The sequence below is a fragment of the Sciurus vulgaris genome, assembly GCF_902686455.1.
Source record: "Sciurus vulgaris genome assembly, chromosome: 3".
Lineage (NCBI taxonomy): Eukaryota > Metazoa > Chordata > Mammalia > Rodentia > Sciuridae > Sciurus > Sciurus vulgaris.
Window position 1 is genome coordinate 169,897,830 of NC_136463.1, and position 12,099 is coordinate 169,909,928.

A 12,099-nucleotide genomic window follows, 5' to 3' on the forward strand; every position below is an offset into this window, starting at 1 on the left:
CTCATAACCTCATTTCCTGCTCTCTGGGAAAACAATCGATCATGTACAAGTTTCATAGTGAATATATAGGTAACAGGTCCTTTGATAAAATGATGATGAGACCGTCAGTTGGCACCATGGTTTTGAAAGTCAACTTAGTAGTATTTGTCAAGATTTAAATATACACAAATATCAACCACCAAAATTTTACCTGAGCTGCAGAAATACTCATACAAGTTCCCAAAGGAGGTTTATAGTAAGAAACTTAACACTCATCTTTACGGTAATTATCAAATAAATGATGCCTACTTTGGCTATTGTGTAGTCATTGAAAAGGATAAGATGGATCTATATTACTGAGGTAGAATAGATCCATGAGACTGTTAAGGTGGAGGGCAATCAAACTAATAAAAATTCCTCTTTCTTAAAGAAAGAAGGAAGGAAAACATACATTTGTATTTGTGTAAAGGAAAATCTGGAAAGATCTACATGAAGCTACAGAGGGTGGTTTCCTCAGTAGAAGGAGGAAGGGAAAGCATGCTTTTATGTTTATAATATGCATGCTTTATTTTTATAATATTAAAGCAGTTTGTGTAAAGAAAAGGTTTACTGGATTTAGCAGCCCAGTTGTCGTTGGTAACCTTAGAAAAGCTCTTTCGGTGGGGTGATAGGAAGGAAGGCTGCTGATGTGTCAGTTGAGCAGGAAGCAGGAGGTGAGGAAGCTGAGGTAGCAACTGCTGTTTTTTTGCAGTAAGTTTGTCTATTTGGAGGAGGATACAGCAGAATAGAAGCTAAAGTGCTCCCAGGATAGAGAGAGGGTGAGAAAGACCTAAGTAAGCTCAGAGCAGAAGAGAAAGAGTGCTTGAGAGACAGAGGGGACAGGAGGCAGGGTCCTCAAGAATGAGCAAGGCAATGGATCCCCCGGAAAGAGGACTGATTGGTAAGAAACAACAGAAGAAACACTTCTGTGCCGACCCTGTGAGGAAGGAAGAAGCTGTCCATGCAAGCTCAGGCAAGGTCATCAGCCGTGGGAAGGGCGCCCGCATCTTCCCTGTTGAAAAGGAGGTGCAGACTCAGCAAACCTCCACCTTCCCACTGGCAGGCTTTCCAGGAGCCATTAGACAGGAAGGCGTGAAAATTCCCAGAGCTCATCCCAGAATCACCAGGTGGGACCTTAGCCTGGGGTCAGAGTCCGGGGACACCTCACTGCTCCTCTGTGGGACACCCCTCCTCGTGAGCCCCTGGGCTTCCCTTGGCAGCCAGGTCAGAAGTCTCCCCATGAAGATTGCTCCACCCTCTTCCTGTCCAACAGTCCTGCCTGCTTCCAAGCCTTGAGTCACAGTAAGGTGTCAGTGGCCACTTCAATGACAACAGCAGCGTGGAGCAGCAGCAGGTATGTGAACCATCCGATCTCGGGGCTGCTAGAGACATATTTCTGATGGAAGGTACCTGGAAACTTTGGCCTTCCCTGAGGTCATTGAGAGCTAGGGTGAAGAATTGCAGAACTTTAGAGCTAAAATCATTGAGTCTTTGCCTAGATGGCGCCATACGAAAGAACTTTGTGCATAATGAACGTGTTTCCATCTGCACTGTCCACTATGTTGGCTGCTAGTCTCATGTGGCTACTGAGCATCTTGTATGACCAAGGAAAAGAATTTCTATTTTACTTTAATAATTAACATTGAAATAGCTACGTGTGACTATAACTACCATACTGGACAGGGCATAACTGGAACAATCTCATCTTCCAAAAAAATCACCCAAGACTCAGAGAGAAGTGACCTGTCCAAGCTAACCCTGACCATTAACGGCAAAAGCAGGACTGGAGCTGGTTTTTTATCCACTCCCCCATACATACACCTGTGGTGGGATCAGCGACAATGAAATCAACCTAAGACACAACAAGACATGGCCAGCTGGGAAATGTCTAATCTGGGCCCCCTTTTGACACTATGGTATTTGGTCGTCCAGGTCAGAGAAGTACCTAATCTAGCTGGGGCCAGAACCCAGCTCCTGGATGCATCAGACAGAACCTAGGACTTGACAGCAGATTAAAAAATGTTTTAAAAACTGCTTAAAACCTGTTCGACCACATCACTCTAAGTAAGTTCTTAACCTCTCAAGAGTCTTAGTTTCCGGCTGGTGAGATAGCTCAGCTGGTAGAGTGCTTGCCTTGCAAGCACAAGGCCCTGAGTTTCATCCCTAGTACCACAAAAAAGAGTCTTAGTTTCCACATTCAGAAAGTGCTGACTTCAGTTCTGAAAAGCATTTTGCCCAAGAAGCTAAAACCCAGTAGGCACTCAAGCTTGTGCTGATATGACCACCGTCATTAGACAGAAGCAAATTCAGATGTGCCTGGGCATCAGTCTTTCAAAGCAGGCCTGTGGCTCTCCCTGGCCTGGGAATGGAGTTGAAGAGGCTCGTGTCATCCATTGGTAAACTTGCTCAATAGCATAGTCCTAACAAGAAAAGCTAGCAGTGTGCTCTGCGTGTGGGTCATTCCCCTTGCCATCCTCTTCATGGCCCAGAAGTCAGATTTGACTGCAGGCCCAGTTTGCAGACGAGGAAATTGAGACTCAGACAGGGAAAGCAGCTTGCCCAGAGTCTTTCAGCTGGCTGAACTCTCGTCAGCCTCTTTTCATGCACAATGAGCATCTGGTTTTAACATCGAACGGCCAAGTGGCATTGCATTTTCCCCAGTGTGAGAAAGGGACAGGTGACAAATACTGAGGAGTGTTTGATGAACAGTTAGGCTCAAAGGTCCTTTCCCTAGGATAGGTCATCTGAATAGTCAGTTAGAGGCTGTAAGTACTCTCTGGGCCCTGAGACTCGAGAAGCAAGAGGACAGGGTAAGGAGAGGTGGGGAGCTTGACACCTTGTTCACAGGGGTGGAGATTGGAGGGAACAGGAAATTGATGTTTACCTTTCATTTGTATTTAGTAGCAAGTGGAACAAATATGTATTCTTAGTGGCACTCAACACTTTTCAAAAATGTGTTGGAATCTGTGTGGGATTTTCATTTTTACCAAAAGTTTTTCTTTCCAAATTAGAGGGTCTTGGTACCAAGGGCGGGATGGGCACTGCTACAGATTTCGGGTCCTTGAACTCAATTGCCTAGGGTATAAGACAATAAAGAACAGCAAACTGGAAGGTGGGCTAGTGGTCAGAGCGGATGTTTGGGAAGGGAGGCAAAAGACAAGAGAGGTAAGAACAGGTCCCTCATTTGGGGTTCAGGATTCTCCAAGGGACATGGCACAGGTGAGAAGTCTGTAAGGTTCTGACTCTGGAGGAAACAGGAGACAAGAAGCATTAGGTCCAGGGAGAAAAGCTACCAGCCTCACCAGAAGTTCAGGTTCCACCTCTGCTGTGTTCCCAGGAGATGCAAAAGAGCCCAGAGCTGCAAATATCATGGCAAAGAGGAGAGAGATCAGTGTGGTCCTAGGCAAACCCCTTCCCCTGTCTGGGACTCAGTTATCCCCTCTGTGAAATAGCAAGACAGGTTCAAAAGCCCTGCAGCTCCTCCCCAGTATGAATTCCATGAGGCTATCAATCAACAACATATCCAAGAGCTGATCTGGAGATTTTTTATTTGAAGCTATTAAAGCATCCCGCACCCTCAGGAGCTCCTCCCCTGACTTGAGCAATCCCATCCACCACTCACTTCCTCCAGTGAGTCCTCACCACTACCTCCTTTTCACAGGTCACAGCTGCCCTCCTGGAGGTGTCCCACAGGTGGAAAGTCCAGCATCCCGGTAAGTCTTGGAACACCCTCCCTCCCACGGCCTAGAATCTCTCTCCCCTCTGACCCCACAGTCCCCGACCTCTGCCCTCTCCCCCTTCTCTCTCAGCCTCCTATTCTCTTGCTTTAGGCCTCCCTGTCCCCAAAGAGAGAACTTCTGCCTGCTTCTTACCCGCTTCTCCAGCAACCACTCAGGGCCACATCCAGCCCATGCACTTCCCTTGGCCCTTTTTACCTTCCAGAACCAGCAGCCTCCCCTGCTTTGCTAGAACTAGGTCTGAGCATGGGCTAGACCCTGAATGCCAGCATTTGCAGACTGCATCTAGAGAGAAGGAACACTGGAATTGTAGTCAAATGACTAGATTTTTTGGTCGTTGTTAAAGAAATTTACCTTATGTGTTCGGGATCTTGGAAATTGCCCCGTGCTGCGGCATCTTTGTGTAATTCATTAGAAGTCACCCTGGTGGGAGTTTCTGAACTACCTGGTGGGAGTCACCAAGGGGCTGCATTTTCATTCAAGCAGGGGCGATCCCACTGGGTCACAGAGAACATTCAGTAGAAGCCAGCAAGTCAAAGGGCGTTTGGCTTGTCATTCTGGCAAGGGGTATTTCTTTGATTTGGGGCTTAAGGAATAGCAAAAGATGGCAATGCACAAAATTCAAGCAGTATGAGCGAACTGTGCCCAAGAGCTTAACCATATCTCAAGAAACTAACTGAAAAATAGGGGCTTGGTGGGCTGAGATTGTAGCTCAGTGGTAGAGCGCTCACCTCGCACGCGTGAGGCACTGGGTTTGATCCTCAGCACCACACAAAAATAAAATAAAAAGTATTGTGTCCGTCCACCAAAAAATTTTTTAGAAAAATAGGAGCTTGGGGTGCAGCTCAGTAGCAGAACACATACCTAGCATGTGTAAGGCCAATCCTGCAATTTAAAAAAGAAAAACCACTTAGCTTAGAAATACATTTAAAATATGAGGTATGATTTTTTTTTAAGAAGTTAGGTTACACACTGAAAATAATGCAAGTGGAGCCATTTATACCTAGTTGGAATCCTGACTCCATCCTTACAGACCCTTGCCGAGCCTCTCCATCTCAGTCTTCTCACCAGCAAACAGGGGTAACCATAGCCATATGTAATGAAATGACCAAGGGAGATCATATTCCTGCATCATATCCCTTGCCTTAGGCTGTCCCTTTAGCAACAGCCCATTCCCTCCAAAGATTGGTCAATTAAAACACAAACACCAGCAACAAACATCCTCCCCACCCCCATGCCTGGAGGTCATTGGCCTGTCCTGGTTCTCTCTTCTGAGTTCTTGACCTTCCCTCCTGACCTGCATGGTCTCCCTCTGGAACCTCAGGCTGGCCCTTGATGTCCACGATGGTGACCTCACCCATACAACTGCAGCCCAGCTGAGCACTGGCTTGTGGAGAAGGAGGACTTCCCTGGGAAACACGCTCTGCCGCCCTCCTTTCCTTTTCAGGTGGTCTCTGCAGCAGCCCCCGGTGCTCACGTTGCTCACGGACGGGTGCACTTGCTCTCAAAGGCAGTTCTCTTCTTGTTCATTTGTTCCCTCAAAAGCATCTTTGATCACCAGCTCTTAGGGGTGACCCACCTTTAACCTCATGACTTCCCTGGACTTAACTCTAATCAAACTTGCTCTTGACCATGGGAGTTCAGAAGGAGCCATTCCTTTCAGGTCTTGCAGATCATGCTGGCCCAGCCAGCTGTACAACTTGCCTCTCCCACTGCCTCCCATCCTCCCGGCCAAACAGGGCCCCACCCTCATCATGACACCTTTTTAGGTTCACCAACTGATTGGATCTTCTCTCTCTGTGATCTTAGGGTGCTGAAGACAATTTATCCAGCCTCTGTCTCTTACAGGAGAAAGTAATACCTTCTCAGGAAACGAAGATCCAGGATTTCAATACTCGCTGGGGGAAAGGGCATTATTTTTCCAGCTTCTCTTACTCTTAATCAGCTTTCCTCTTTGCTACATACGATTTGACAGTAACAGAGACTGCCTTCTGCCAAAGAGAAAAGTTTCCTAGGATTTCTGTCATTGTTGTCATGTTAATATTGGTAATTGCTTTTTAAGGCAGCAATCATTTGGTTAATCATTTGTTGTTGTTTTTTTTATTTGAGGTGTAATTCACACACCACAAGTCACAAGAGTATATAACTCATGGGGTTTTAGTACATTACATCACCATTACTACTAATTCCAAAACACTTTTATCACCTTGAAAAGAAACCCTGAATTCATTAGTATCCTCCCTCCCACAAACTCCTGGCAATCACTAATCGACTTTCTGTCTCTATCAATTTGCCTGTTTTGGTCATTTCACATACAAGGAATCATACTATAAGAAGCCTTTAGTGTCTGGCCTTTTTCACTGAGAAAAATGTTTTCAAGCTTCATCTGTGTGTGGTGTATCAGTACTTCATTTTTCCTGTGGTTGGATAATATTTCACTGTGTGGATATATTTCAGTTTATTGATTCATTCGTCAGTTGATGGACACTTAGGTTGTTTGCACCTTTGGGCAATCATGATAAATGCTGCTTTAAACATTGTGTACAAGTTTTTAGTGAACACATATTTTCGGTTCTCTTGGGTCTATACCTAGGATGGGAATTGCTGGGTGACATAGTTTTACTTTTTGAGCAAATGCTACTGTTTTCCAAACCAGCTACACCCTTCTACATTCCTACCAACAGTGTACAAGGGTTCTGATTTCTCCACAACCTTACTCTCCATCTTTTTAAAGTATGCCCAATCTAATAAGTATGAAGTGGTACCTGAAACTTTTTACTTCCTGATTCTTCTCCAACACTGGGTTCTATGTGGGGGTAAGTTAGGGGCTTGACTATAGTCATAGATCATAATTTGCTATAAAGAAGCAGATCGATGGTGATCTATGTTGTGATTTAAGAGGAAGCAAAGTTGGTAGTTGCTTCGCTTTGGATTGCCTTTTCTTGGAAAACTGGGATAAGGAAGATTTCAGAGTGGGATAAGATTTCCCCAGAATCAGGACCTCTGCTGTACCCATAGCGTGGGCAGAGCCCACAGAGGTAAGTAGACTAAGTCTGAAGGACCAGAGGAGCCAGAGATGGAGGCAGGCCCACAGAGGCAGGACAGGAGGAAAGCCACCACACCGAGAGTAGTGTGTCTCCACTTGTCCTCTCTACTTCCTGCCATCCTGCCTCCTATTCTGGGAGCAAAATACAGGCTCCGCCCACACAGAATATGGCTGCCTGGAGCTCTCCAAATAGTGTTATGTCTCCATCCACTCAGAGAACCAACCTCCAGCCTATCATTTTAATACACTTTTTCAAGCTATAAAAATACTCCCGGGTCAGGCCTCCTTCCTCCCAAAAGAGAAATGCTGGGCCTCTTTTTTCCCCCCCATACTAGGGATTAAACCCAGGGCCTCACTCAGGCTAAGCAAGCATTCTACCACTGAACTACATCTCCAGTCCCTTTTTGAATTTTATTTTGAGATAGGATTTCACTACAGTGCCAGGCTGGCCTCAAACTTGCAATCCTCCTGCCTCAGGCTCCAGAGTAGCTGGGATTACAGGTGTGCACCACTGTGCCCAGTTTAATGCCAAGACTTATTAACTGATTTAAAATTTCTTCTAGCACAAGCCTTCTGAATCTCCATGCTGCTGTGATTCAAATGGTCATTTCCATTATTCGTTCAAAATAACTTTCAAACAAATCCATGCATTTTTAAGAGGTCATTCTTAATGAATTTCTAAGTTTTCCAAATGAATGAATAAATAAAATAAAGAAAGCTAAACAAAGAGATTCATCTGTCAGTTTTTAGTAAAGCCTTGATCGTGGCCTGCTTACTCCCCCACATTAAGAACTGAAGGGGCTGAGCACAGAGATGCATGCCTATAATCCCAGAAGCTTGGGAGGCTGAGGCAGGAGGATCACAGGTTTGAAGTCAGCCTTGGCAACTTACGGAGGCTGTAAGCAACTTAGTGAGGCCCTGTCTCAAAATATAAACTTAAAAAAAAAAAAGTGGGGGTGACCTGAGGATGTGGCTCAGTGGTTAAGCACCCCTGAATTCAATCCCTGCTACCAAAAAAAAAAAAAAAGAACTGAAGGGTATCTCACATTTCCACATGTTACATCCAACCTCAATAACCTAACCTGTTCACCAATGAGGGACCCAAGACAAATGTTCTGTATGCAAAGGAAAGTTCCAACAAAGTTTTGAGTGTTGGTGACATTGTGGAAAATGCCAAGAATTTTTCTATAATATTACAGGGAACTGTAAACTTTCCATAAAATGTACCATTTTTTTTGTCTCATAACCTTAATTCTCCTATTATTTACAATTTTGAAGTGAAAATCCTTCCATGTAACTTGAAAGCCAATGCAAAGAATTCCTCCCATCTCAGTTTCTTGTGTGGATGGGCAAATTCTTGAGTGGACAGGGAGACTTATGTGCAATAACCCTTATATCTCCTTTATAGGAGGATTGAGTCTTACCTCAAAATGGAAGAATTGAATATGGAGAATTACAACTTTGAAGATTACTTCAGTGAAGATTTTAGTAATTATAGTTATGGCACTGGCTTGCCCCCTATTCTACCAGATTCTGCCCCGTGCCGGCCAGAATTCCTGGAAATCAACAATTATGTTGTGGTTGTCATCTATATCCTGGTGTTCCTGCCTAGCTTGCTGGGAAATTCCCTAGTGATGCTGGTCATCTTATATAGCCGGAGCACCTGCTCTGTCACCGATGTCTACCTGCTGAACCTGGCCATGGCCGATCTGCTCTTTGCCCTGACCTTGCCCATCTGGGCAGCCTCCAAAATGAAGGGCTGGACTTTTGGCACACCCCTGTGCAAGGTGGTCTCATTCCTGAAGGAAGTCAACTTCTACAGTGGTATTCTGCTCCTGGCCTGCATCAGCCTGGACCGCTACCTGGCCATTGTCCACGCCACACGCACACTGATCCAGAAACGGCACTTGGTCAAGTTTGTATGCTTAAGCATGTGGATACTGTCTGCGATTCTGTCCCTCCCCATTTTACTTTTCCGTAAGGCTTTCTACCCACCCAATTTCAGCCCCGTCTGCTATGAAGACTTGGGTAACAGTACCACAACATGGCGGTTGGTGTTGCGAATCCTGCCCCAGACCTTTGGCTTTGTCATACCACTGCTGGCCATGCTGTTCTTCTACGGCTTCACCCTGCACACCCTGTTCAAGGCCCACATGGGGCAGAAACACCGGGCCATGAGGGTCATCTTTGCTGTTGTACTGGTCTTCCTGCTCTGCTGGCTGCCTTATAACCTGGTCTTGGTCGCAGACACCCTCATGAGAACCCATGTAATCGAGGAGACCTGTGAACGCCGCAATGACATTGACCGGGCCCTGGATGCCACCGAGATTTTGGGCTTCCTCCACAGCTGCCTCAACCCCCTCATCTATGCCTTCATTGGCCAAAAGTTTCGTCACGGACTCCTCAGGATCATGGCCACCCATGGCCTGGTCAGCAAGAAGTTCTTGGCCAAGGACAGCAGGCCTTCCTTTGTGGGCTCTTCTTCAGGGCACACTTCCACCACCCTCTAAGACTGCCTGCCTAAGTTGCAACCCCGGGGGTTCCACACTTCCCCTCAGTGCCACATACTAGGCCGCATGTGGTGGCATCAGCCTCAGAGCAGACCCTCCATTGTGGTGACAGGAAAAGCCCAGCTTAGAAAGCCTGTCCTGGTACCTGACCCCTTTCCATAATTATGTACCTGCTGTGAGAACTGATCCATCCTCCAGCTGGACCCAAAGCACTCCGTCTTCTAAGAAACCCAAATCAAAACCACCGCGAGATGCCACATGGCACCCATTTGGGACAGCCATTATCAAGAGGGGAAAAAAAAACACAAGACAAATTAGCAAGCATCAGCAAGGATGTAGAGGAACTGGAACTCTGACCCGTTGCTGGTGGGAATGTGAAATGACCACTCTGGAAAGCAGCAAGGCAGTTTTCCAGAAAACATTAAACCTAGAATTACCACATGATCCAGAAATTCCACTTCTGGGTATGGAACCCAAAGAATTGAGAGCAGGGGCTTGAACAGATATTTGCACACTGATGTTCACAGTAGCATTATTCACAACAGTCAAAAAGTGGAAACATTCCCAGTGCTCATCAACAAATGTACAGATAAACAGAATGTGAGGTGTACATACCACGGAATATCACTTGGTAATAGAAGGAAATGGCAGACTGCTGCCGGTCAGGTTACAACTTGGATAAGCCTTGGAAACATATGCTAAGGGAAATAAGCAATATATAAATGGACAGTATTCTGATTCCACTTCTATGAAGTACCTGGAATGGTCAAATTCACAGAGACCGAAAGTAGAATAGTGGTTACCAGAGGCAGGGAAGGGGACAATGGGGAGTTATTGTTTCACAGGTCAGGATTTCAGTTTGGGATGATGAAAAAGTCCTGAAGATGGACAGTGGTAGTCGGACAATAATGTGGAAGGAGTTCATTCCTCTAAGCTATGCACTTAAAAATGGTTAAATTGGGGTTGGGAGGTGCAACTCATGGGTAGAATGCTTGCCTGGCACACATGAAGCCCTAGGTTTTACTTTAAAAAAAAAAAAAAAAAAAAAAAAGTTAAAATGGTAAACTTTACCTCAATTAAAAAGAAAAAAAAAAAAGCTGAGCCCAAAAAGGTACTTTGGCCACTGAACCAGTATTGGAATTACTTACCTGTAATTTCTTTTAAAGTGAGATCATTAAATATCTTTTTTTTTTTTTTTTATAAGCTACTTTTTGTTGGGTATTTATTTCATTCCTTCCAACCCAAAGCAGGCAAACCGCTCCAAAGCCTCCAGGCCAGGGGGAGCCAACATCCCCAGGGAGGGCCTTTCCAGAAATAAATCCCTTTGCTAGTTACTGGGTTTATAGAGAGAAGGCTGGGAGGAAATGGAGACTGATCTTCCACTGGCACATGCCCAGACAGCCCAGGCCCCCAGCTGCTGAAGGTGGCTCCTGGGAAGAAATATATTCTGAGATCCTCAGCGGCTCTGGGTCCTCAGGTGAAAGAGGAGTCAGGAGCAACAGGCAGGGGTCTCAGGAGGTGCAGAGCGCCCGCCTGACTGGGCACAGGAAGGCAGGGAGCTCTAGGACCTCAAGCCACAGCTCCCACGGTGAGACTCCCTCGCCTCTCCTTTCTCCTTTCCAAGACACTCACACCCTCATCCTTCAGGTGTGATGAGGCAGCGCTAGTGCGGGGGGGGGGGGGGGGGGGGGGGGATGATTTCCAGTCTGCCACGCAGAGCAAACAAAGGACTTGAATCAACCTTGAGCGTGTACTGAGTGTCAGCTCTTCCAGGGAGTTGGGATACAGCAGCCCCCAAACAGCCCTGCCCCGGCCAAGCTCACTCTCCCAGCCTTGTCTCTGAAGGGTCTTTGGCAAGGGGGTGTTGGCTCTGAGAAGCCTGCTAAGGGAGAAGAAAGCAGGAGGGATTAAACACCCACTGTTCCCATTAACCACACCTGAGCACTAAGGCCAGGAGCCCGGGGAGCGGCAGGAGCCAACCTCTGGGCTCCAGGCTCAGAGCAGCTCACTTCCGCTCTCAGCAAACAGTCAACAGTCCCTTGTCCTGAACTCATTCTATGCCAGGTACTGTGCTAAACTCAGGAGCCAGCGTGACTCAGCGGCTCCTCTGATTCAGCAGAACAACGTGTATTTACCAAACACCCAAGTTGCCAGAGGGAGCGGTGCTGTTCTGCCTGGGCAAGAAGGACCAGCCAGATGGCTCCCCGAGATGACTCTCCAAGGCAGGAGGCCAAACAAAGTTTCAGTCTTGTTCCAGGACCCTGCTTTCTGCTCCTCTAACCAGACCTGGAGGAAACACGGATCTCCAGGGCAACAAGGAAACCAGAAGGTGCAATGAGCCCTGAGAAAGCAAGACTGAGATTAAATTGCACTTATGTGGACTCTGTTGACATTTATCCTGTCTCTCTCAATCAATAAATCTCTCTCTCTCTCTCTCTCTCTCATAAGAACACTCAGTCGTGGAACAAATAGTTTCCTAGCCAAACTGCCACTAGTACAGGGCAAATCCAGAGTTGCCTTTCAGTTATTATTTCCTCTCTTCCCTCCCACGTTCCTGGGTCTGAGTCCCACTGTCTAAGGGTTCAGCTCTGTGCCTAGATCTGCCTGCTCCAAACTGGCCTTTCTTGCTATGACATACGTTCCTCTACTTCGGTACACTAACACCTTCTGCTCTTGATCCGTCTTCCTGAGTTAATGATGCCTCTCCCCACCACAATCCCAAGCTCTGCAGGATGGGTTCCATTTTGTTCATTAAATCAAGACAAACTTCTGTCTAGGTGAGGGGACA

The 12,099-nt window shown here is 46.4% G+C and overlaps 1 protein-coding gene across 2 annotated transcripts; it reads left to right on the forward strand.

Moving 5' to 3' along the window:
* The first annotated feature begins 1,054 nt into the window (after positions 1 to 1,054).
* Positions 1,055 to 10,429, forward strand: CXCR2 (C-X-C motif chemokine receptor 2). 2 transcript variants are annotated; one of them, XM_079134642.1, is made up of 3 exons: positions 1,055 to 1,372; positions 3,680 to 3,731; positions 8,210 to 10,429. In XM_079134642.1, exon 3 carries the CDS (start codon positions 8,232 to 8,234, stop codon positions 9,309 to 9,311), a length of 1,080 nt encoding a protein of 359 aa, XP_078990768.1. In that variant the 5' UTR covers positions 1,055 to 1,372; positions 3,680 to 3,731; positions 8,210 to 8,231; the 3' UTR covers positions 9,312 to 10,429. The 2 variants fall into 2 exon arrangements, with proteins under 2 accessions (XP_078990768.1, XP_078990767.1); XM_079134641.1 differs by lacking the exon at positions 1,055 to 1,372 and having other exon boundaries at positions 3,642 to 3,731.
* The last annotated feature ends 1,670 nt before the right edge of the window (positions 10,430 to 12,099 follow it).

Coding starts and splice junctions, on each gene's coding strand:
- CXCR2 (XM_079134642.1), top strand. CDS start 8,232: ATGGAAGAATTGAATATGGAGAATTACAACTTTGAAGATTACTTCAGT.